At 47.8% G+C, this 27,058-nt stretch overlaps 1 protein-coding gene across 2 annotated transcripts in view; it reads left to right on the top strand.

The window, feature by feature from the left end:
- Positions 1–27,058, top strand: part of LOC111855928 (zinc finger protein 385C-like) — a 111,678-nt gene continuing 84,620 nt past the window's right edge. Inside the window, exon 1 of one of the 2 annotated variants that reach the window (XM_023835437.2) lies at positions 1–139. In XM_023835437.2, the coding sequence (XP_023691205.2) occupies positions 91–139 (49 nt within the window). In that variant the 5' untranslated portion in view covers positions 1–90. The remainder of the gene's footprint in view (positions 140–27,058) is intronic. The other variant, XM_023835438.2, reaches the window with a different exon arrangement.

Here is a 27,058-nt window from a genome sequence, read left to right as displayed (position 1 = left end):
CCTCCCATTCGCAGAAAGAGAGCCGGTGCGCGCCGGTGCGTCTCTCTCTCTGCCGGAGCGCCGGAGTTTGGTCACATACCGGGGAGGGAAATGTTGGGGACGGACGAGCACAGAGAGATCCGCAAACGAGCCGGCAGGGGTAAGCGGCAAACGGCTTTCGGTCTCTGTCGTGTCCTTTTTATTTATTAATGAACAAAAGGCAAGTTGGTCCATTTGCGGGGGTGGGAAAATAGGTGCGCTTTTTGCCCGTTTCTCCGTATCCCGCATGACAACTGGGATGAACGCAGAATTAAACAGAGGAATCATCGCCAGGCTGAAAGCGTCGCGATATATCTACAGAGGGACTACAAATAAAGATATTTGCAACAAAAAATGCTAAAAGCTGTATTTTCTGCGGTAAAAATCCTAAGAAACTTGTCGTTGAAATAAACACATCTACTTAATTGGAGATGGGGCGTAATTAACGGGACGGCTTCACGTTAAACTAGATTTGATGTATCAGATATTGATATTTCGTTTTAATGCTTGTAGGCCTATATTAAAAACTTTACCATGGAAGTAGTTGTGGAAACAGGCTGAACGCATTTCTAAACTCAGCCGCGTTAAACTGGGCAGCTGTTATTATTTAAGAGGGGGGCTTAGCTTTTCCGCTGTGTATGTGTGTATGCCTGCTATTTATCAAAGATCCCGCTGAATCGTGATGCTTTTTATTCTGTTATTGGCCAAACGGGGAAATTCATGCCTATAATGAGTTTGAGGAGATATATACTATATAACCAGTACGCAGAAAACACGTTTTTAGACATTGAGCGTTTCACTAATAATTTCAGCTTTCTACTTGGTCTTGGCAAGAGGTAATCGGAGTTCGTTTGCCCTGAAACATCCAGGCGGTGGGAAAGTTGTTTGGATCGATGTTTTAGGATTTAGTTGACGAAACCGTGAAAGCATCGTTGATTTTATAAGTGTGACTCGTGTGCGACAGCCGGTAAGAGGTGTATCGTCATAGTTAAAGGTAGGATTTAAATTAAAGGTAGATTTGATCGGGAAGGCTGTGATCGCAGTGCTCATATTTAAGTGAAACTGGATTGGTTTAAATCTGCTAAGTAGTCTAAATACAGGCATTTGGTGTTGGGCGAAAAGATTTCACGAAAGTAAGAAATAAATCAACTGATGTGGAGGCGTGACCTGGTCTTGGTTTTATTTGGTCACTCGCGCTGCGAGTTGTGTCATCAGTATCATACATGTCCAACTTTTCAGATGCTTCCCATTTTCAAATGCATATAATGTAGTTGCGTTTTTCAATTTGCCGAGACCTTTGCTCGTACTTTTAAAGTGTGCTGTTAAGGTCACGGTTGTTCGCGGTCATCTGGGATGTCATTACTTTAGACAAAAAGGAATCGGACTCGTTTTAATAACTCCCCTCTGGTTGTACGGTTTACCAATATAAGAAGTAAGGCTAGCGGTGTAGTAATGTAGGCTTTCAGGGGCATGATGATGTTCGGAGATCTGCTGCCTCACACCGACGCCGACGTCACGAGGGCAAACGCAGCTTAGAGACTGACAGCTACCGTTAGTTTTATCGGGCGAGCCCAGGTCCTCGCAGGTCACGTGACATGCCTTGGAAGGGGCTATAAACGTAGAATTAATGCTTTTAAAATATTATAAGTACGCACATCCATTATAGGTCTGAAGAAATGATAGCTTGTAACTTAATGATTTTTTTAACTGTATAAATGTAATCAATTTACACGTTTATGCCAAATTGTCACTTGCATTTTGAAGGTTTTTGAAACACTCTGGGTTGATTGATCTGTGTTGTTAACAGCTGTATCATGACCAATCACTCAGAAACTAAACAATGCTTTATTTATGTAATTTATTTGCATGCGCAGGGCTGGCCTGCCCTATAGTTGAATTTTGTTAGTCTTCGCACGATCCATCTTGCTCTCCTTTAAGACACACAGGTAAGTGTGAAGCCAGACGTCAGAGCCTTTTACTCAGTTCCCCAGGAGCATTTTAAAGTTGTCTTGTGGGGGGAGGGGGGTGTTCAGAGGGGATCCCCGTGTCACCCACAGGTTAATGACAGTCACTGGATCCATGAGAGTCGTCCGTGTGCAGAACCTGTCCCAGTTGCTGTGCCACGGTTGGTTGGTTGTATTCTGCTGGGGGGGGTGGTGCCACGTTTATCTACAGAAAATCTGGCACACAGCTCTCGTTGACATATAGAGACTTAAATCTGTGACAGTCTGTAAGAAAGAAAGGCAGGGAAAAAATGAAATATTTATATATTTTTCATTGAGTTCTGCTTGACAAAAAAGCAAACTTGCTGTCAGAATAATTTTGCTGTGAATCTGCCACTCACTAGTGTGGATTAAGCTTTCTTGGGGCATTGCTTTTGGCTGCCTGCATCGCACGTCAGCAAGTCTACTGGAAAATTCTACTGCAAAATACTCCTACCATTAAAGGTCTCGCTGGCTAAATGAGCCTGATTGTTACAGCTCCACGCCATGCTGTTAACACGGTTTGTGTACATTTAGCCATGAAAGGGATTACTGCATAATGGCTCTGGGTAATGAAATATATTAATGAATATATGTTAAGTGCTGCAATTATTGTTAGAGGGAAACCAGAAGAAAAGGTGTTCATACAAAAGGAAGTCGTGTCCCCAACATAAAGACTCTATGGGAGCCAGAGCACACTAACAACGTCAGCGATTAGGCTGCTTAGGAAACTGGTTTTAAGTCACTGTTTGGCTCTCCGGCACCTGACCCTTGGGTTTTGGGTCGTGCAGAAGACAGTCAGGGGTTTGCCGGGGTGGGGGACCAGGCGAGTTTGTCTTGGGGAGGGTCTGTACTGAGAGATGCGGGCTGGTAGAGCCTTTGAGGTGGGAATCCCACATTGTCATTCAGCAGTGTTACTGTCTGCCACACGCCCAACGGCCCGTTACGTGAGAGAGAGCATCGGGCGGATCAGGGCAGGGGGACGCATGGCTTGGAGAAGTACGTGCTTTTTGGAAGGGTTAGGCGGGGTTTTGGGACCAGGGCCCTAGCCACCGCTGCCTGGGTCTTCCTGAGACACGTCACTGCTGTGGCGCTCTGGAATTCAGCTCCCTTCCCTTTCTCCGCTGCCTGCTGTATCCCCTTTAGGGTCTTTTTGTTGAGATTCAAAGCCTGATCTACATACACTACGAATCTAGTCAATTTGCTATTTCTAGGTAATTGTACTCCCCCCCCCCCACACACACACACACACACATGAAGGTGGTCTGTGGCCAGACTGATGCAGTCTTGACATCGCAGGTGGTTGAAGACTCCAGTCATTCCACAGAAAATGATCCAAAATGTGCCTTTGAGGAGGAGGAAGCGCCGAGTTCACGGGCGCTAGGGACCGAATGGGAATTGTGGCAGAGGGGCCGCCGGCCCGCTTTGCCGCTTGCGCTGTCCGCGTGCTCCGGGCTCTGCTCTATTTATTATGGCTCAAGCGAGTGAGACTTGAAGCATGATGAAGTGAGTTATTCAGATCATGGGAGTTTGACTTGCACAAAAATGTTCTGAGGGCAAAAGGAATAATGGTAGGTTCTCTCTGTGAGAGAACCAATCAGATTGTAGAGGAGGTGGGTCCAAAACGTCTGATTGGTTGCTCCCACCTCCTGTAGTTGTTTGGACCAGCCTCCTCTACAATCTTATTGAGCAGTTATTGCAGATGAGGTGGTTTATTTGGTTTCCTCTTCATATAAAACAGTAGATTCATTCAGGGGAAGGTGATGGGGGTGTACAGGTGCTGGGGGGGCATGGGGGCAGCGGTGCTGAGCTCCATGGATACCCGGGCAGATTCCGGGGTCCCAGCAGGTCGGACAGGGGGCCCTAAGGGGACATTTTGTCAGGGGCCCCATGAGCATCGTTAGGTCGGATCACTCGGGGTTATAGCCCGAGTATTTTAAGCCGAGCCCCGAGTATTTTACCCCAGATGCTAATCTTCCTTCAAAAAAGAAAAAAAGTCAAGCCCTGGGTAAACTTGACTTAGTCTCTGATTTTCTCAGTAGCTAGAAACTCCCCTGAAGGACCTCGGGATTTATAGCTGCACCCATGGGTAGGGGGGGTTGTCAGTGCAGAAGATTGCAAAAATAATTTGGGGTAGTTTGAAAAAGCGGCTCTGTGTGGATTGGGGGGGGCGTCACACTTCTTGCCATGTTTGGAGGGAACATTACACCATGCCCCCCCCCCCCAGCTTTCTCTAGTGACAGAGATCTGCCTCAGCAATAAACACCCCCCACTATCGAGCGTAGTGTCGCTGACAGCTGCACGAACAGAGCGCCCCCGCACGCGTGTAGCTCACACCCCAGCGAAGCGACCCCCCCAGTCCCCCCCTGTGCTGGGCCAGCTGGCTACGCTCCAACCCTCAGCGCTCAGATGGGGACGGACAGCTCACTGTGTTTCGGTTCTTCACTGCAAGCCAGTGAGGTTTCACTTCTCCATCTGACCCTCCTCATTTCCTTTTCCTTGTTCATCCGCTGTCTGGGGAGGAAAGGTGTGCCAAAAGATGACGGGGGGGGTTGGATCTGTATGATGGTCACACTCCTTTCAATGGTATATTTCTGGCACTGACCTCTATGTTCTGTCACTCTTGCTCAATTGTAGAGCCAAATGCCAATTCCCAGAATTCCTAGCTAAGCCCAATTACATACAGCCTCCTGCAGTTCAGTCCTTACACAAACGTGCCCTACAGGTTGATCATGTTGTTGCTGTTGGATTTGACCAGTCTATCTGACAAATAAAATTGACTTTTGCCTGGACAGATTTGTCAGGAGACAGCATTCTGCCATAAGAGTTAAATAAGTCTAGTGTAGATCTGGCAGGAACGGAAGGGGACTTGGGAGAGGGTTGGTGTGGCCTTTAAGCTCTTCCTATTGAGCCAAAATACATACTTTCAACCCCGGATGTGCCAGCTTCCATCCTGTGACTGGAATGATGTCTATGTGTGTCAAAGTGCTTCTTGTGTATAGAACTGTTTCCTCACTACTCCTGGCATACGAGGGGCCATAATTCATACAAAGAGGCCAACCTTATCATTCACCAATGGTATGTTTTGAAGCAGTGAGTGACAGGGGAGGGAACACTTTGGTGGCCAATCAGTTTTCAGCTCCTGCCCCCATTGCCCCGCCCCCTGTATATGCCGCTCAATCCCACCTTAAGTGTGTTTCCATTTGGGACTCTGGTTTCTCCTGTCGTCCAACAAACACCGGTAGGTGATTTAGTGCCTCTAAATTGCCCTTTAGTGTGTGAGTGTGTCCTGCAATCAGAGGTGAACCTGCTGCTCAAAGATTCTCTGAAGCTTGTATGATCTGCTGTCCTTCCTGGAAATCAGGAACAAGCCCCATGTTAGCACTGACGCAGTGGGCTTTGTGTTTTTCAAGGGTGCAAAGGCAGCTGCACTGAAATAAATAGATTTTCTACATCCGGAAGACAGTGTGGTGCAGTTGGGCTTGTTGGTGCTGGGCTCCGTTCCATCTCCAAATGGTTTAAGGAAACATGGAAGCCCAGGTCGTAACTGAGGTCACAGAGATAGGCGCCAGTGGTCCCTCCTAGGATCTGAACCTGAGATTTTTACCTACCCAGTGCCCCAACCGCTAGAACTGTTGGCTAGTTTTTCCACGACATGTTGAGGGCGGAGCATCGAATCGGTCCTCCACAGTGATTGGTAGAATCTCTCAAGCCAGAGTGTGGATTCTGGAAATCAAGAGCTCAGTGGACCTTCAGTGGTCCTGTTTGAAGAGCCTCCCCTCCTCCCACCAGCCCTAGATGATTCAGGCCTCCGCACCTTGAACTACACTGGTTTGAGTGTTCTGGTGTGCAAACACAGGAGTAGCCTGTGCTCTACACTCTGTGATTCCAGCCCAAGTTCTGCCATCTCCAGGTGGAACAGAGGGCCAGTGTGTGTTGCTGATGTGCCCTGCCCACTGCTCTCCCCTTCAGCACCCTCCTCCGGGCCGCTGTCATGAAGGTGAGCCTTGTTTGGCAGCTCTGCTGAACACTGCAGACTCCTGGCACTCAGACCAACCTCAAGGAGGAGTTCCATCTCAGCTTATGCCCCTGCTGTTAGTTTCTCTGTGTACTTTGTTCTACCTTAGATTAAGGCTTAACAGTGGGGCATGGAATAAATGCAGGGATCTTCTCAGAACGCCTTACTGCCCGTGATGTTGCCCAGTTGGCCTGTCCTTAAAGGGGAAGCCTCCTGTTGGGTCAAGTTAATATTATCAAAAATTGTGATACACAATTGAATGAAGCATCATGGTCCCCCACCTCGCACTGGGGTTTTACGAGTTTGCATTGCAGGGATCCTGGAGTGGCTCTGGGTTTGCTGAAGAACCTGAGAACTGCTTAGTGTGATGATGGGCCTTAGACTCATGAACAGACAAGCAGAACGACACAGCTTAGTGCGTTCGAGGTTTTGGCTCCAAAGGAAATCAAACAGACCCACTGAGCATAGACTCAATAATACAAGGTAATGCTAATAACGCTGCTTTTCTGACTTTCAAGGAGGTCCGTTGCTCCTTTTTCTGCGCAAAAACCTGTTCCTGTAGATGCAGGAGCCTAATACCTTGCCACTCCTTATGTGGACTCGCTCATTCTCCCGCCATCAAGCCCTTGTCGTCCATCTGTGCAGCTGCTAAGCTGACATTTTCAGAAAAGGCCTGCTAAGAGCTACTTGTGAAACAATTTCCTAGAAGCGTTTTCTGGGTTTTACCTTGTGTGATCCCCAGCTGTTATTTCCTTGTGCTTTGTGTTACTTTTCAAGCTGTAAGGCTGCTATAAAAGCCATGTTCTGATGGAAAGACACTCAATAAAAGTTTGTCTTATTGGCTGCTCATATTGGAAGGCATGCTGCATACTGTACTGTATATGTATGTATATGTATATTTGTATAGGTATGTGTATGTATATATAATTATAATGTGGTGTGTACATAATATATATGTATGTTTGTATGTGGTGCGTGTGGCTGCAGTTAATGTATAATATAAATTTTCTTTGTGTGTGTGTGTGTATAATTGTATGTACATAATGTACAGTACTGAGCAAAAGCCAAAGAAAATACTGAGGTGCCCTGAGCAAGATACCGCCCCCAGGCACTGCTCCCCGGGCGCTGAATTAGCTGCCTCCTGCTATGTCACGATGTCACATATGGGTTAAATGCAGAGGATGCATTTCATTGTTGTGCACTGTGTGCTGTGGTGTGTCAACAATGACAATTAATCATTAAATTCAAATTCGCATCAGAGCTCTGTCTCCATCCCACCCAGACTGTCCGGGCCGTCCTCCCCCCCCCCCCCAGCAGGCTCTGGCAGTCAGTAATTACACGCAGAGGGATTCACGCGGGATCACAGCTAACGCCCGTTTGATTCAGGAGCGCCGATCGCATTGCTCGTGGCGGAGCGCGGGCTCCCATCCACGTAGGCGTAAAGTAGCTGAGAGGGCAGGTGAGGCTCCTCCCACCCCACCTTCTGGAAAGCACGAGTCGGGCCTCGGTGGAAGTGACGTTTGCCGAAAAACAGATCCATGCCTGGGCAGCAAAGTGCAACAGAGATCCCTGAAGGAGCACGAGTGGAAGAAATAAAGCAGCCTTCTACTTCAGCTTATTGCTGTGGTATACAGACACTCCTCTACTTACGAACTTTTAACTTATGAACTTTCAAACATACAAACGAAGTGGACTTCAAGTCCAAATTGTGTTCCTTGGCCTCCCGTTTCCTGTCCGCAACATCAATTTTTTTTTCTGCGTGCCAATCCCGCCTAGTACAACATCTGGCCGCTACTCCCGCCGCGCAGCAGCGTAGCGTGCGTACTCCCAGCATCCTAGTACTTAGTACTTGCGTATACCCTTAAAATTATGTTGCATAACGATTTACAAACATTTTAAGTTACGAACGGCCGTTCGGCACGTATCTCATTCGTAAGTAGCGGAGCGTCTGTATTTACAGCAGGCAGGAAGTTATAAAATGTGTGTAGTTTCTGATGGCTCACGCATGTAGCTTCAGATTGACGTGTTTTGTTTTAGAATGAAACCTGATTGTGTAAAGGAATGTATTACTATGAATGAGTATTGATTAACATAAAGAATAATAATCAGTTGACGAAGCCAACGTTTAAGGTGCGTGAATCTAATTAAGATGCTAGCTAATGATGCTGGAACTCACAGGGTGGCCGGTAAATGTAACCAGCTGCAGAATGGAAGGTCCCCAGTCAGAAGCCCAACTGCAAGCACGTTATCTTTCTGTGGGGGAAAATCTATTTTGGTGCAGATGCCATTGCACCCTTGAAAAACACAAAGCCCACTGCGTCATTGTTAACGTGGGGCTTGTTCCTGATTTCCAGGAAGGACGGCAGGTCATACAGGAGGATTTTTGAGCAGCAGCTTCACCTCTGATTGCAGGACACACTAAAGGGCAATTTAGAGGCACTAAATCACCTACCTGTGTTTGTCGGACGACAGGAGAAACCAGAGTCCTAAATTCACAGGGGGCGGGGCCACAGGGGCAGGAGCTGAAAGCTGATTGGCCACCAAAGTGTTCCCTGCCCTGTCACTCACTGCTTCAAAACATATCATTGGCGAATGATAAGGTTGGCCTCTGTATGAATTATGCCAGGAGGAGAGAGGCAACAGTGCTATATACACAAGAAGCAATTTGACACACATAGACACACCATTCCTGACACAGGATGGCAGCTGGCTTGTGTGGAGTTGAAAGTATATATTTTGGCTTAATAGCAGGAGCTTAAAGGGAGGGACTCTGCTGTCTGTGGTGTAGAGCTGGGAGATTAATATCTCACTGCAATTCCCTTGAGGAAAATAAAACCGCTCATCTAGCCGTTGCCGGCAGAGAGATTGTGGCCCAGCTATGGAGTGTCAGTCGTCTGAATGTCTTGCTGGGCACATAGCAAGCGACTGGGCATCCAGCCGTAGGTAATGGCCGCCTGACTGGGCTGACGGGCCGGGCTGGGCTGTCGGGCCGGGCTGGGCCTTGTCTCAGGAAATGCTTAGGCTGAAGTGAAGGAGCTTCCGACGGGACAGCTGGGAGTCTGAACCACGTTCTGACCGCGTTGAGAAACTGTCAAAAATGGGGAGTGATCCTTCAGGTGGGTCCCTCAGGGTCCATGCATTTCCTGTGTTTACATTAAGATCAAGGGCGATTCTAGGATTTTGTCGGAGGCATATGAGGGGACGTAATTCATACAGTGGGGACAACCTCATCATTAGCCAATGATATGTATTGAATTGGTGAGTGACAGGGGAGGGGGTGCCCTGGGAGCCAATCAGCCGGTGCAAAAGTCCCTGTGGCCCCGCCCCTCTACATGCCCCTTATAGCCTCATTGTTTGTGGCATGGATTCCACAACATCACACAATTCATATAGATTTGTTAGCTGCACGTTCATGCTGCGAATCTCCTGTTCTGCCACATCCCAAAGGTGTTCTGTTAGATTCAGATCCAGTGACTGGGAACGCGAATGATAAACACTGAACCCACTGTCATGTTCATGAAACCAGTTTGAGATGATTATTGGTTTGTGGCATGGTGCATTGTCACGCTGGTGGTCGTCATTAGAAGATGAGTAAATCGTGTTGATGGGATGCTCATCAATACTCAAGTAGGCATTCAAGCAATGATCAAATGGTATTAACAAAGAAAATATCCCCCACACCACAATGCCACCACCAGCCTGCACTGTTGACACAAAGCAGGTTGGGTGCATGGATTCATGCTGTTGAAGAAGGGAAGCAGGTAGCGTATATTGAAACAGCAGAACACCTTACATCAGGCAATCATCATTTCCCTTTTTCTAAAGGCGCTAGATCAGGCTGGAACATCTTTCACTGTTTGTTTTTGACTTCAGGTCTTACCTGGGCTTATCTCTGGATGGCACTTATGAGGGAATGCACGAAGAACTATGCAATGGAGGAACCTAAGAATAAATAAAGTCCATTTCAGTTTCTCCTGTAGAATTTTAATACCGCATCACGCCTAGCCTGTCATCTCTTGGAAACAGCTCTGCGAATAGTCATCTCAGGGGCGAGGTTGCCTGTGGAAAAAGTCACAGCTGAGTCCTTTGCCCTTCTGGAAAAGCTCTGGTTTAGCTCCCATCCAAGAGGTTGTCACCATATTGACATCCATGATACCTTTTTTTTTCCCTTTGTGAAGCCCTCCTACATTAATCAACATTTTCCCCCAAATTTTTCGTAAACATTTTTTGTCTGGCTGATGGATGAGTGAGCTGATTTTTGTCTGATTAAAAAAAAAAAGATTATTTGTCTTGAGCAAAGCTCTATCAGGAAGTTTGTTTGTCGTGTTTACAGTGTCCCTCGCCTGCTGTATTTGCTTAGCTGTTCTTATATTCCCTCATACTCCTTTCATTCGCCTGCGGTTTAGCTCTGCTCTTTCAGGTGATCTGCAGGAGGGACAGCTCTGATTTGATTAAAAGTGAGCTCAGTCCTCATCCACTCTTGGTAATTTTTCTGGCTGAGCAGATGCCATGTGCACCTGAGAGGGAGAGAGATAAATAATCCAATCGAGTATCTGCATAGATATCTGTGCGATGAAATATTTAGGAAGTTTTGAAGTGGTATAAGACTTCCATCTTTCTTAACTGTCCTTCAGTGGCTAAAAGCTAAAACCAGGCTCTGTTTCGTCAAGCCATTTATTTGAATTAACTGATCCTGTCTTCATTTGCCGGCTAGCCATGATTGATAGCAGCCGCCGATTTCTGTTATCGATAAGCCGGATTCTCACCGCTGAAAACTCTGCCGCACCCCGACATCTATCTATATCACACCGCTCCATTCCCCCCCCGAGCAAAACGACATTGATTTCCCAGCAGTGTCTCTGGCATTTCCTTGATGTGAAGAAGACCTGAAACCAGTCTCTGTTTTCCCCTGCAATGGATCTCAACGTTTGGGCCATGAATGTGGCCTGGGAGATGTGGCTTTTTAGGCGACGGGAACGGTCTTCATTGGGGGTGGAGCACCTATATCTAGTACTGGCACCTGATTGGCTGGCCTCGTCACATGGTAGCTGCTGACGTGGGCCCGAGTGCACAAAAATGCGTGTGAATACGTGTTGACCTGTTTGTGTTCATATCCTGCTTATATAAGCCCGAGCTCAAGTTGGAAATCAGTCATGCGGGCTTTTGAACTGCCCCCGCCATCCCTGTGAGTTCGCAGTCCCGAAGTGTCCCCCTGCTACGTTTAAGATAAAGGGTGTGACGCACCAAGGCTGAATCACCTGCATTAGATGAGAATGGTACTTGCTTATCATCGTTTGCTGTTCTGTCATATTTTTTTAAGTCAAAAATATCCCTCAGGAAAAACACTGCATTGAAAGGGGAGCTCCGTAAAAGGACAATCAGCCTTTTTCTCTTTGACTCATGGAAAGATCCAGGAAGTGTTGGTCAGAATAGACTCAAGTAACGATTTCACTATCAATATTAATGTTATCTACGTTTTGTATTTTGCCCGAAAAGGACTGTGATATTTTGGAGTATCTATCACCTGCGATTGATTTGTGGAGTGCAGTTGGGTTTTGGGATTTTGTCATTTTTGGAATGGCTGTCAGAGAGCTGAATGTTACTGTGGCGACCAGGTTCATCATCATTCTTTGCTCAAATAACTGTCAGTGTGGAATTACCTCATCATGTTAGATAGCTCCTCCTGTTTAATGTGATAACCGTTATCTTCATGAACAACAGACTCTCGTAGATTCATAAATACGCAATATAATAAAATGCTCGTACCTTTGACTGGTTAGACCACACGGTGAGTAACACCATCACCTCACATCACTGGGGTCACAGTATCTGAGCATAGTTCCAGCTGCATGTCTGTAGACTTCCCTTTTTCTCTGTCGAAGACATCTTATCTTGAAAAAGTGTTCGAGTAATCAGTGATTTCAAACTGCCTGTGTGTGAATGTGTCCATGTGTGTGTGACGTCTGTGGACTGGCTTACCCTATGAGGTGTCAACCACCTCATACAGTCTGCCTCCCAGACCTTTGGATCACAGCATGACTGATTGGATATGTTGTTCACAGTGAACTCGAGCGACCATAGAGCTGTTCAACTCGCTTTCAAGATGAACAGACAAAACCACAAGCTTGTTCATTAACGAGTCACCCTTGAGAAACTTGTCCTAGTTCCTTTGGGGCTCTGTAGTTGTGATCTTTGTTTATCCTTCATGTGGAACTCTGCTTCATTTTAACGCATTTCGAAACCAAACCATGCTTGGGTCTTAGGCACTAAGTTAGCCCCCAGATATTCCCATTAAGGCCAAACTCACAGAAGGGTGCGATTGTAAAAATGGCGTAAGCTTGGATCCTTCAAGCAGTCTGTTTATCCAATCTTCGGAGTCAGGTTTCCCAAATCTGACATCCCATAGGTCCTGAAACACCTTCGTCGCTCTTCCTCGCCAGAGGAAGAACGACATCTTCTCACCTTGGGGGCAGCACCAAGCTGTGTAGAAAAGCCCCCGAGCATCGAAAAGTATGTAGGTAATGAGGGGAGAAATGAAAAGCACATTGACGCTGGCTGCACTGCTCACAGGGAGAAACACCAGAGCGTTGGGTCTCGCCAAGTCCTGACTTTCACCCTGGCTGGCATTCTGTGAGAGGGACCCTTTCCAGCCGGCGCCGGGAGCCAGCAGCCTGTGGGTTATCTCTCATCTTGGGTTTTTCCAAGCAAAAAAACGCGCTTGTGTTGGTGAGTGAGACACTCGTGGCACGAGGGCAGCACGCACACTTTCCGGGGTTTGATGCGGGCTTACGTCCTTGGCACGGCTGATGGTAGCTGAGCTTCTTCATGAAGCTAGCACTGCTGGCTTCGATACAGTTTATCCACGGCTCTCTGCATCACAAACAAGGATCCTCTCTTCATGCCTTCCTGCACCCGCTAATGTGGTCAACATCAGCGCAAACCTGGACCCAAAAATCACACAAGCTGCTCCGCCCCTCGCTTGGGACACAGAGAGCCCTTCTGTTCATAGGAAGCCTTTGGTACAGGGGCACCTTGTTAGGGACTAAATAAAAGATACCTAACAAGAAAACTGCACTGCATTCCGCACTCCGTGCGCTGGGCCTCCTTGTTTGCATTTGATCCTTCGGAAGCCCTTACAGCGTCTACTGTCTGTGTTTACTGCTTTAACGGTGCTTGTGAGGAAAGACCGGCTGCATACTCCAGTGCTCTACCTCAGAAGGCAGACCAACCCTGAAGGGCACGAGGTCATTTCCAGTAATCAAAAGGGTTCAGCAAATTGCTAAAATAAAAAAAGAACACTTGTAAAATCATCTATGAGAAAACTCGGAAGGGTGAAAGTGACAGTTAGGGGTTTGTCAACAAGTCTCTGAAGACATTTAATCTCTCAAACTTTAGTGTTCCTGTCTCAAAATCAAGTCAACTCAAGTAACTTTTTTGTTGTCATTTCAACCATATATATATTTGTGTTTATGTGTGTGTTCTGTGGTATCTGTCCAGTCTCTGAGTGTTAAGGAGTCTGATGGCTTGAGGGATGAAACTTTCTACACCGTAACACTCATTCTAGCTTTGTTGTTGATTAGCCAGGGTGCTGAGCGCTGAAATAACTAGGTCTTAGTCTTTCTTCCTGGGAAAGCATATTTTTTCCGAAAGCCCAGTTACTGCATTTGAGGTATCTGGCTGACGGTCATTGGGATAAATAATTTTACTGTTATTCTAGGCGTCAGTAGAACTACATTGGCACCAGCACACAACTCACTGTAGTGACTGTAAGGTTCCCTCATGCCAATTGGATGCTTGTTCTGGTGTGAAGCTGGACCACTGTGATAACTATTCCGAGCTGCCGCCACTGCCCAATGAACTATTACATTTCTGCTCTTGCCAATTCCATGGCTGACATTTCTGGTCGGGACCTCCTCCCTTCCTTATCGCCTGACCTCAAACCTCTGTTCGGGGTTGAGCTGTGTCGACCAGGCTCTGAAAATACTGGTGTAAAGAGGTAATGCACGAGTTTGAGCTCAAAAGATACAGGGAATGTCGACAAATGTGCAAATGTCCCAGGCAAGGTGGCCACTCAGGCTGAAGGCATTCCTTAGAAATTAGGCCAGACTCCCAGAATGCATTGCAACGGCATAACATTTTACTGCATTTTTTTTCTTATAGTGATTACTGTTTTGTTTGTTGGTGTGCTACGCTTTATGTTGATACACTAGGTATAGTAACAATACCAGTTTATATTTGTACTGAAACTCAACAGTTGAGAGTACTTTGCCTTCTGCGGTGCTGCTGTAGTTTGTCTGACAGTGGGTGATCAATATGAAAAAATCATAAATCGAGCACTTCTGAAGGAAAATCCATACAAAACATTATAGAGGAGCAGAAACAATGACTTTTACTACAAACATCAGCTTTAGTGATATTTAAATCACATACCTGCACTCAACTAGACAAAAATATAATCGGCAGGTTTGACGATTACTGATTTATGGCTATCAAAAACATTTCCGCTATGTATGTGTGGAAAAAGATTTTTGTTTTCGGATGAAACATTTGGGTTGGGGATCGAGCTACAAGAGTAGTTGTAGCCTAGATATAGTCTGAAAAGCATTGACCTTAACCCATTTTTATAAAACGTTCTCAATATAGACTATTAGACTAGTTATCCCCACATCATACTCCTAAAATACCGTTTGTCCCATTAAATGCATCTTAATTGTTAACATGATGGCACCTCCCCCTGCATATAGATCCGAATAGCCCAGAGTTAAAGAGATGTGCTGTTTTATGGCAAGGGTGGGGTCTTGTACTTTCAGTCACAATTGCCATCAAAACCCTCACACATAAATCCTTTTATCCATTTTTTGTTACCTACTGTTCCTTTCTCATAATAAAGCAACTTCTACTCTCTACCTGTCACACATTGGCTGCATATCTTTCCATTGCTTAGGGTGGAGGGATGTTCCCCTCCAAAAATCCCCCAGCCAGATGCTCTGCAGACGTTCCAGATGGTCATACAAGTGGCCCAGCTGGATCTAAACAGCTGCCGTCTCAGCCCATTGATACCAGTTCTCCGCGTCTGGCTTCATTTTTTTCTTGCAGCTTGACGATAGCGCATGAACGTAGGATGAGCAACGGCGGTCGTTCCCCTTCGCAGCATAGCTCTGACTTGGCTAGCTTACCTCTGTCTGTGTCTGCTCTTTGTCAGTCATTTCATTTTAACGGTGAAAATGAAGGCTTGTGGACAGACGGCCGGACAGGAAGTCAGTTGTCGGTTACTGTAGATAACGTACAAAGTGAAATCATGAAGCCGTCATCGGTCCTCTGCTTCTTTCCTTATTCTGGCAAATATTGCACTAAATGAATCTGACAAATGGGTCCCTCCCCGTTCCCGCGATTAGCTGAGAAATTGAAACCGCGAGGATCTCGCCAAATCCTGGGATCCCTAATGCTGAAGTTGGCTGTAAAATGCATCACATTATTTGGCCCTGCGGCGCGGAAGCTTCTCAACCAAGCCTTTCTGTCACATCTTTGTCTCGCTCGTTCCTCATTGGTCACGCCCCAAAACCGTAACGTGACCTGGATGACCTTGAGCTGTGACACCGGCTTAAACAGACTGCTGTAGGAGCGCTGTTGCAAATCGGATTTGTGGTTTTTACTTTAGTTTGTTATGACTGTTCATGGGGGGGAATTGCTTTATTTGATGGGGTGAATGCACAGGTCGACACAAAAGGCCTTGCTAAAGGCACGTTTTCCTCTGCCTCACATTTTGAAGTCACCGTCCCCGTCGCTCATAATGCGATAACACAGCTGACTCGGCGGTTCCACATCGCCCGCCTTCGCCTCAGAAGGGTTCTGTAGATAACACCAAAGCCGGCTCGGGAAATGGATTTGCATGTACTGTAGGTATGCGGCACCTTGCATGTGCCAGCTGAAATACTTATGAATATATGGATTCGTGAGCGAGAACTGACTGGTGATTACGTTCATTCATTTTCCCACAACCAATTACCCAAGTCGGGGCTGCGGCGGGCTTTTCCCAGGAAATGCACGGCAAGGGGGGGGGCACCTCTGGATGGGATGCCGGCCCGTCATAGGTCACACCTACAACCGCGCACTACAGGAAATATACAGACACTAGTTCACCTAGCAGCATGTTTTAGGAAATTAAAGTACAGGAAGTCAACGGGTTACAGGCCTGATCCAGTCCCAAAGGTTCAAACAATAGTAATATGGTACATAATAGTAATAATAGAGTAATAATGAAAGTAACTACATACAGTACTCACTGTACCTCGAGCTGACAAATCGCTGAAGCCACGCAGTGTTTTCACGAGCATCACAAAGTAGTGGGTGCATTCATTATTACCAACCATTGCGTTTGACTCAACTTTTTATATATATTAGGCTTTATGGCCGTCCGTTTGTAAGTACGAGTTGTCTGTAAGCCGAATGTTCTTAACCTGGGGGACAGAACACATGCAGATGGGATTGTGTAAGCTGCTTACCCACAAGGCCGGGGGCATCATTAAATCATAAAGACCTACAGCCCTTGGGGGGTTAGATCATAAACTGCTAGCTTTCCTGTAAAGGTAACTGTTACTGATGTGCATTCATTCTGCTTGGTAGCGCTGCAATCTTTACGGTAAGGAGAAATATTGACAGATGCGTGCGGCTTTTGTTGGCTGCGATTTGAAAGTTTCCTGTTGGGTCTCTCGTCTTAAGATGTGATGGATGTCTACGGTGATGACCAATAGCCATCCAAAGTCCAAATTTGTCTCACCAGCTCTCATTGCTGGGCTCCATCAGATAGCATCCAGGATCACTGTGAGCGAATTGGAGGTCAGTATCCTCCACAGCGCTACAGGAGTGTCGAAGCAATGATCTACTACTATCTTATCTTATTAATGCCCTGCTGAAAAGCACAGCATGGACCAGCATGATTTCCATGCTGATCTGTGCTGGTTTGCTGCTGCTTAGTGCTGGATTGGTGCTGCTGTAACTGGTGGCCATAGCTGTGCTGGGCTGCCTACACATGAAGCTCATCCACCAGCACCAAAACACAACAAATGCTGGTCATGTTGGTAACCACCCCCCCTCCCAAAGAAAATTACAAAATAAAAGGGAAATGAAGGAAGTCAGCAAAACCAGGTGATAACTGCCAGGTGATGTATTTATTGGGGCTATACTGGGGGGGGGGGGGCAATCTTATCCAGAAAGGGCTTCTGTGTGTGCGGGTTTTCACTGCAACTCCCTAATTAGATTACTAACTAGAGCAGTGTTTCCCAACCCAGTCCTCGGGGAACCCTGGACAGTCCACGTTTTTGCTTCCTCTCAGCTCCCAGCACACCTGTACCAGGTATTCGGTGTTCCTGATTGGCTGGGAGCTGGGAGGGAGCAAAAACGTGGACTGCATGGGGTTCCCCGAGGACTGGGTTGGGGAACACTAAACTAGAGGAGTGATTGGCTGAGTAGTCCTCACACCTGGGTTTGAACAGCTGACCTAAAGGTCATCCCAAAAACCCGCATAAACACCAACACTTTGCGGATAAGATTGGCCACCCCTGGTCTATACTGTTTGTTACAGTTTAATAACCTGATAGATCAGCTCAAGGTCCTTCTTTCTTGGTAATTGGGGAATTGGGTCCTTAGTTATTTAAATCAGGTGCCCAGAGTGAAGTTCATGGTCGATCCACTCGGGTATAAAAAGTAGGGATAAGTGCTATTAGAGACATATCAAGCTAAAATAGGTTTTAGCAGCATGCTAACATGCCAGATGGGGGCGGTTTAACCTCTATTCCTCAGACTCAATAAGTTAAGCAAAAGGGAGGACTTATTTGTAATCAGTCCCAGTGAAAACAATGACCTCCTGTTTGGGCCAGTGTTTGTGCTTGTTGAGATGGTATAGCCTTTGGCCTCTTGCCCCTGTGTGACGTAGAGGTCCATTTGACTTGTCTTCATTATCGTGAAGTGGCTTCGCACTCCTATAAGCCCCTCCCTCCTTTCCAGGACCCCCCCCCATCTTGGCAGCCGCGTCCACGTGGTGAAATTTAGTTCACGGCGTCTCAAGCGTCGCCTCCATCTTAGCCGCCCTGCTCTTATTTCCCAGGATCCTCTTCTCCCTCCTTTCCCCGGGTAGCTAATTTTAGGCTGCAGCTTTAATTGCTGTGGGAGCGCCATTCCCGGCCGACTGGTGGCTAATTAGGCCAGGGACTCCTGATTGAGGAGATCAATCATGCAATTGCCCTGGAGCGTTAGAGCGGCGCCCTACCACACCCCAGTGTCCTGAAACGCCGGGAGACCCCCACTCCTCTTAGGGCAAGGGTGTCAAACTCCAGTCCTGGGGGGCCGGAGCCCTGCACATTTTTGGGTTTCCCCAAAAATTTAACACTCCTGATTCAACTCCTCGTGCTAATTACCACACAGCTCTTGAGCTGAATCATTTGTGGTGGAACAGGGAAAGAACTAAGCTACACAGGGCTCCGGCCCCCCAGGACTGGAGTTTGACACCCCTGTCTTAGAGTGTAGAGCAGGCTCTCAAAATGGCTTTTTATAGCTAAGAGTGTACAATTCAGTTCTTTGGGTTTTTAAACAGATTACATGAAGATTGATCACTAAGAAAATAAGTAATAATATGCTCTGATCTCTTTTTAATACCATGTACTGCTTAGCCAAAGGTTGGCAGCTTTTTCGGCTGGATGACAGATGCAGGGCCAAAGGTAACATTTAAATATTCAATATTTTGGTCGCAGAAAACTAGAAGTTCAGTATTCCACAGCTACATCACATGCTGCACCCATATTATTTTTTTTTAGCTTGGGATAATTTAATGGAATTTAATTCCTGCTCTTCTGCTAATTAAATGCAGACTATTCATACAATTCCGAAATTCATACCATTCATACCTATTCCGCTAATTATTTTACAGTATTGAAGCAATGCAGGCTAAAAAGTGTGAGTTTACTTCCATCCCCCCCCCGCCGGCACCTTGGCTCTGTGGAAGAGGTGGTATTCTGCTCTGCGCCATATGACACCTCCCTGCTACAAGCCAGATAGCATGAGACCCACAAGGTTGCTGTCAGTCATACTCTGCCCCCTCCCCCCCCGGACCCGAAGGAAACAGCAAATGACATTAATTTCCGTCTCAGTTCATTTGATGCCATTTGTTAACTGACACAGAAGTAAAAGGATGGTGCTTGGCTGTGAGAGTTTGGGGGAGGGGTGTGATCCGCGTGGGTGTGTGTACTGTCTTTTCTGGTAGTTTGTCTTCCACTTCCTGCCGGGGGGGGGGGGTGCGGGGGCAGAGATTCCCTTTCCCCACTGGGGGAGTGTGTGCTGCTCAGGCCTCATTAAAAGCTCATAAACCAGCCCTGGCGTCAAGTGGGGGAGCCGAGCGGAGCCCCCCCCCATGTCAGGCCTATACATTTGTGTGGGACAGGGATGTGGCGATGGGTAGGCAGGGGGCGGGCAGTGCCCACCCAAACAGATCATCTAACCCCCAAACACAGACAGACCAAATTTAACCAATCATTAGTGATTTAATACAACCGCCCCACCAAGGGGGCGCCTCGTCCGACCACTGGTACCTATGTAACACCCAAATGCCCACCCCAGAATGGCATCCTGGTATCACCAGTGGGGTGGCACAGGCAATCAGGATGCACACCACAAAAGGCAGATTTGCTTTATATTATGAACGATTAGGGACTTGATTCCCTTTGATTGGATATCCACGCCCCCTATCTGGCCACGCCCCCTATCTGGCCACGCCCCATATCTGGCCACGCCCCATATCTGGCCACGCCCCCTTATCTGGCACCCATAGCGTTTATGATGGAAGATGTTTGTCGTCTTGGACACTCGACGGAACCTACATCAGCAGTATTATCATTTGTTTTGCAGTGTTAGCCTGCGGTATAATTACCCAGCATCCTTTTGAGAAATCCTTCAATATCTGCGGCCATCAATACTTTGCATGTTGATTGCATATTATCAGCAACCTGCATCGGTGATTAAAAAAGTGTAAATGTGAGGTTATCTGACTTGACTTATGCTGCACCTTTTAGTGATCTCACGGGCACAAGAACATCTAGTAATAAAAGGGACTGTTTGCTCCGACCAGCCAAGCATAGCGTGGTGCTCGAAACCGCGTAATGAGAACATTTATAATAATTTGCCCCCACTTTGCGGCTGGCGCGACTGAGACTGGGAGGTAGCTGAGAAGATGCTGATGCCGTACCCCGAATCTATACGCCGTGATGAATTGCCGTCCTCGAGAATTCGCATCGCTGGAATCATTAGTGTCCTCGTTGACACTCGTTTGCATAACGGCCGTGTTTTCTGTCAGGAATTTCCCAGACGCAAACCCTCCAATTGGCTTTTAGACCCGCTGAAGCCTCTGCCCCCCCCTACCCAGGTACCGGACAGCGAACACGATGGGTATTGGGGTATTGATGGTGAAAATGTAGTGGGCCAAGTTGTCTTTGAAGAGGCTGTACCCATTACTGGTGGGTGGGAAGGCAGTGTCCTCAGATATGGGACCCGAGGGGAGCACGGCTATCATCTGAGAAGATCTGAAACAGTAGGCTGGACCAGAGAGAGCTGGAGATGTGCCCACTGGACCAATATCTCGAGGCTTCCTGGGCCTTCAAGATCCACGTCATCATCCCCCTCACATGTCACCATTCTCCCCTGATTGACGTCACCGGTGCTGGTCCATGTGACCAGGGGCTGGTGGAAATGTGCCATGGAGTCCCCCCCACACTCTTTTTCCCCCGGCGATATTTACCCAGCTTTTTACAGATGTCTGATTCACGGAGGACAGAGATTAATTTAGCATGATTCAGCTCCATGCTGAGACATCTGTTCAGGGGATGGAGGAAGACTCAGCCGCTTCCCTGTGCTCCACACGAACGCTGAAGGTGCTCCCTCAAGCCCTTCTCCACAAGCTGTCAGCGCGTTACTTCCCCCCCCCGGCCGGGGGGGCTCTATAGTGGACAGCTCCTGAGAGCTAAGTGAGCCTCGATCACGGAGGCGAGTAAATCACATGCATTTTCAAAGTGCAGTTTCAAAACCTGCTTTGTCTATTCATCGTGGCCCATACTTTCCCCGCCGTGTCTCCGAGCTCCCCCCCCACACCAAGCCGCGGAGATACGCAGTCTGTGTAGAATCGACGGCACTCTGGAAACTTCGCAGATGAACATTCTTGCTGGGAAGGGCCCAGTCTGACTGATAATTATGTCTAAATAGATCTTCGATAATTGCCGTCCATGAACGCGAGGTCAGTTATCGAAGATCTGTTGTGTATTTTTGCCATGCGTTTGTATGGGCGACACGGTTCATACTCTGCATGTGGAGTTGCTGCGTGGGTTTGCAGTTCCCTCCTACAATCCACAGCCAGGTGAAGAGGTCCCTCTTAATTGCCGACAGTGTGTGTGCGTTTGTGCCCCTGTGATGAGCCAGCGTCCCTTCCAGTACCTGGGGTGAGCGGCACACTAAGACATAATGTTAAATATTGAATAACCTTTTGTTCTTTCATTCGTTCATTTTCCATTCCCACTCGTCCCATGCATGTACAGAAAACAATGGGCGAAAGGCAGGGAATAACCCAGGATGGGGTGCCACCCTATCGCCCAATATCCATTTCCTTATTTTATATTCAAAAATACAGTAGTTCTGAGTCCGCTCTCCTGTCCTCATGCCCTTGCAGGTCTACATTCCTCTCACTGCTTCCTATTCAGCTGTCTGTGTCCCTCACCGCCTTTTGCCGGGAGGTGTGTCTAGTTGTCAGTGACGTTTCCTACCAGTGCCGCTGCTCTGCCCGCTTTCCCGTGCAGTGGACAGATGGTACGGATACGGCAGAGAGACGGCAAGGCCCACTCGTGGCGGGCAGCTACATGTCCTGAAGGCTCCCGTTTGCCCCAAAGGCCGTCCAAGGACGTCTACGTTTTGCGGAATGCAACATGCAGCTGTTAGGAAATAATTGATTTTCATATCTAATTAGCAGCACGCAAATCGCCAAGGGCGACTCCTTTTTCTGGCTCGTCCCTGTGACAGGTCATCTGACCAATCGTGCGCTGAGGACTTCATGCAGGGCCAATAGGCATTCGAGACCCAGGATCCCTTGCGGGTGGGACTTAATGTTTCCTATTCCTCCTTCTGCAAATAGAGTGATCTCGCTGGAGGCAGAGCGTGTGGCGACAGTGGGGGACACGAAGCCCCCAGATGCCCATAGAGCCGGCTGTACCCCCCCCCCTCCCTCGGACACCCACTCCCCCGTACGGACTCCTCAGGTGGCACACCGCCACCGGTTCTGGCAGGTGCCGGACTGGATTTATGCAAACGGCTGCACTGGGCAGACTTAGGCGGGCAGCCGATGAATACATTAAACGGATCGTTTGTTTTATTCCTACTTTATTGAGGCATACAGGTTGGACCGTCGGGGGCTTGTACCCTGATTTCATTAATAATGTAATGATGGCTTCAGCATGCCCCTCCCCAGATGAACGCTCAGTCTCCCACCCGCTGGCACGCTCTGCTCTCTCTCCCCCGAGTTAAAACATGGTGCTGGCAGGTGTCTGATTGGAAGTGGATTGCGATGGGGGGTGGGAGACGACGAGCTTATTTATACGCACGGAGAACTCACCCTGATTCGGCCACGCTCTCTCTTTAACTTGTGCAACTGCTTATTTCCATTTGCTTATTGTTGATCAGATATTTCCTAATGCATACTGTTTGTGTATATAAGATTAAGGCATACACTTGTAGGTAAAATCGCCACAAACACCCTGCAATCTCGCCGTGCTCAAATACTTTCAAAGCCGTAAATATGAACAGTCCCCTCTGATTCCCCCCCCCCCCCCCCCAGTCTAGATGGTCTGAAATGATTGCAATAAATTATTTTCATTAACTGCCTTACTGTTTTCTGCTATGAGCTATGTGCTCCATTTTTGACAATTCTGTTCATACTGTAAATGAGTTTTTTTTTCTTGACAAGGTTGAGGACTGACCAAAATAATCTGAGCAGCGGTGTGTCCGTTTCGGTGTGTGGAGGAATGCAGATGAAAGTTTCCTCATCCTGGGAGAGTTTATTTTGCAGAAGTGCTGCGTTAAAGTGAGATCGAGCTTCAGCTCGTGTGCTCATATTCAGTCCAGCCTCCTGTTTAGACTGTTAATCTGTTACCCAACCGAGCTGTTGCTTTCAGCCGGGTACCTTGAGAGGGAGAGAGTTCCCCAAGGTGAGATGGAGAGAGAGTTCCCCAAGGTGAGATGGAGAGAGTTCCCCAAGGTGAGATGGAGAGAGAGTTCCCCAAGGTGAGATGGAGAGAGAGTTCCCCAAGGTGAGATGGAGAGAGAGTTCCCCAAGGTGAGATGGAGAGAGAGTTCCCCAAGGTGAGATGGAGAGAGAGTTCCCCAAGGTGAGATGGAGAGAGAGTTCCCCAAGGTGAGATGGAGAGAGTTCCCCAAGGTGAGATGGGGAGAGAGTTCCCCAAGGAGAGATGGAGAGAGTTCCCCAAGGTGAGATGGGGAGAGAGCTCCCCAAGGTGAGATGGGGAGAGAGTTCGCCAAGGAGAGATGGCGAGAGAGCTCCCCAAGGTGAGATGGAGAGAGAGTTCCCCAAGGTGAGATGGGGAGAGAGCTCCCCAAGGTGAGATGGGGAGAGAGCTCCCCAAGGTGAGATGGGGAGAGAGTTCCCCAAGGTGAGATGGGGAGAGAGTTCCCCAAGGTGAGATGGAGAGAGAGTTCCCCAAGGTGAGATGGGGAGAGAGTTCCCCAAGGTGAGATGGAGAGAGAGCTCCCCAAGGTGAGATGGGGAGAGAGTTCCCCAAGGAGAGATGGCGAGAGTTCCCCAAGGAGAGATGGAGAGAGAGCTCCCCAAGGTGAGATGGAGAGAGAGTTCCCCAAGGTGAGATGGGGAGAGAGCTCCCCAAGGTGAGATGGGGAGAGAGTTCCCCAAGGTGAGATGGAGAGAGAGTTCCCCAAGGTGAGATGGGGAGAGAGCTCCCCAAGGTGAGATGGGGAGAGAGTTCCCCAAGGTGAGATGGAGAGAGAGTTCCCCAAGGTGAGATGGGGAGAGAGTTCCCCAAGGTGAGATGGAGAGAGTTCCCCAAGGTCCTGCTGCCACTTTGATCTTCGGCTGAAAAAGCTTACGGTGCCACAGTATAGGAGAGGCTTTAAGGTGATGGGTTTGACCCTCCATCCTTTGATTTGGAAGGTGTAGCTTTAGGGGGGGGGGCCCATGAGGGCCGGCAAGGAATCAGCTGATGGATGCTGCTACGTATCAACGACAGCAGTGACACTCTACCTCAGACATGCTGTGTGGGCGTGGCCTTCTTGGGGGGTTGGTGAATGTGGGGGGGCTTGGTGACGCCTGTAATTTTTGAGGGATGGAGAGCGAATGGGGGATTGCTCAATGTGGCCAGTAGGGGGGCGCCACAGGAGCTGGTGGAGGGTGAGATGTTGCTACAACCTTCCTGCCTTTTGCTGGGTGTCACATGAATTGGACTGTCGCCCCAACTGTGCCTCCCCGCCCGTCCTCATCGCGGTCCGGCCGTGGGGGGGGATGATTCAGCTAGGAGAAGATGATGCTGATGCAGAGGTGGAATTGAGGGCTGTGCAATTATTTTCTTTTGTGATGGGGACGACGTGTAATTGCCTTTCACGGCCAATTACATCTCCTCGTCCCCCCCACTTTACTCAGTTTCTGGCCACTTAAATATACTCCTGCTCTGTACTCGTCACTTAAGATGACAATTTTCTGGCAGCTCGAAAAGGGGTCGATGTCTGACCGCTGGCCCGTGTGTAATCAGGCTCTTGTGGCACCTCGGCTCGGAGAAAGACAGAGATGGGCCCGCGAAATTGATTGGGGGGTTCGACGACGCTGCCGGCAGAGAGGCAGACTATAATCTCTTGAACAGAATGAGTAATTTTTTAGTCTGTTTGCACATCATGTCAGATTTGCTTTCAGCCGTCCCGCTGCCGCAATGTTAAGGGGCTCCATCTTGCCATTATCTGCCGCCGAGTGGTAATTGAATAATCTGGTCACAGACAGTTTGAGTTCTGAAAAGACGGCCGTGTGACGGTTGTGTTTATCTCCATCTGATTTGCCGGTTGCCGTTCGGCACACCCTCGCAATTGGCTTCCTCGCTGGATACTGATGGTTGACACGTGATTATAGCCAATTGTGCGGGACAGAGTGTCCCCGTACAGTATCTCAGTGAAGACCAAAGGGATGCCGAACCCCATGGAGATGCCTGCTAGGACTGGGCTGAGAAAGGGGGGATCGCAGCGGGATTGATTAACGTTGACCTTTAGCTGATGATGACTCCGGTGACAGTGGTCAACCTTTGTTCTCGACAGCCGCGGTCCTTAGGAATGTGTTTTAATTAATACCCAGCCGAAAAAGCAGGTGTAATCAACAGGGGGCTGGGTTTGAGTGACACCTGAGGGCTTGGCTTTGCCACCTCTGTCAGTCATCACAAAAGGGGGTTATGACGGTGCTGCTTAATTTGTCCCACCAGCCGTTCTCCAAACTTTTGCAGATTTCCTCCAGATACTCCGATTTCCGCTGCAATCTGAAAACACGTTTAGGTGAATTTATGCCCCTAAATTGCCTATAAAGTTTGTGTGTGTGTGTGTGTGAGAGAGAGAGAGAGAGAGAGAGAGTGAGTGACTGGTATACTGTGTTTCCTGGCATAAACTCTCGACTCGCAATACTGTAATAGATAAGCAATTACAGAAACCTGATGGATGAATGAATTGTGTCCAAGAGACTTAAGTGAACATCCAGGACAGCAGCACAGAGCGAATCTGTCAGTTAAAGAGGAGGAACATTGCCTTAGAACTGGATATTCACCATGTCAGGTATCTATCAGAGGTGTGGGTCTGGAACCTCATCGTTGGGAACGTTTTCTTTTAAACAGACTGTCTCTCATAGCCGAAGTTCTCATTCCGGAATCCTGAAGGAAAATCCTGAGGTTTCCCGCGCACTTCCAGGATGTAGGTTTATGTAAAAGAATGCCTGTTTTTTTTTTTTATTATCTACCGAAAACCTCTCAGCCTTAACAGGCTTGTATGGAGATAATAATGGATATGAAAAGCCAATATCTGACTCCGCGTTCATTTCAGATGTGGGTGTTTTTCAGCACTTGGCTCAAGAAATCGATATATTTTTGCCAAATTAGTATTTCTGAAGCCTAGCTGTCTTACAGCCCTTTTCTGTAGTTTTTCTGCTGCCTGATCTGCAAACATGTTTTTTTAAATAATTATGTCCTTGTAATTGTTTCAGTATAATTCCATCTGCGGCGGTGGAATTAACGCGGAGGAACGAACAGGGCAGCAGATTGTTTCTACGGTTCCAGAGTGATCAAGTAACGTTGCTCACATCAGAGTTGCTGCTTATCACTTTGCTTTTAACTTCATCATCGGAAATGGCTCTAGCTGTTACACATGGCCGTTTCGAAACGGGGACTCTGAGCTTAATGATGGCTCCATTGTTGCAGTGTTGAGTGTTTATCACCCCGGTCGGCACTTAAAAATCCCTTCTCTGGTTCCTTCCATAAAAGCACAAGCGACAGTCCCAGGTGTTCTATTAAGCCGCCCGTGCAGGTTTAGCCCGAACACCTGTGAGGGACTGTTCAGTTTGAAAAGCTGAAACCCTGCTGAGATGAATGACTGCATGTATTCTGACCAAAACCCAAACGGGTCCATTCTGCATCCTTCTGTATGTTATCACCCACCTACTCACACCTTTGTATCTAAGCTGCTTCTTTAATGGTGGAGAAGAACAGGAGAAAAGACCTGCAGTCCTGCAGGATACAACTGGAGTATAATGTGTGGGCTTTGAACCCACAGCATCCCTGTACGTACTCCAGTACCATATTGTCTTCCTATGGCCCTTTCTGTCTCCCCGCAGCATTCTGTTAACATGTGAGGAAGCTGGGGATTATGGGAATTTTGAATGAATGAACAATATACAAGAATCCACATGGTGACATAAATTGGTTGTTTCGGGAGAACAGGAATGGGCCAATAATGCCTGTGTGTA

The sequence above is a fragment of the Paramormyrops kingsleyae genome, chromosome 22 (assembly GCF_048594095.1).
Source record: "Paramormyrops kingsleyae isolate MSU_618 chromosome 22, PKINGS_0.4, whole genome shotgun sequence".
Lineage (NCBI taxonomy): Eukaryota > Metazoa > Chordata > Actinopteri > Osteoglossiformes > Mormyridae > Paramormyrops > Paramormyrops kingsleyae.
The sequence above is the reverse complement of the archived record's forward strand: the minus strand, read 5'-3'. Positions and strand labels throughout refer to the sequence as shown.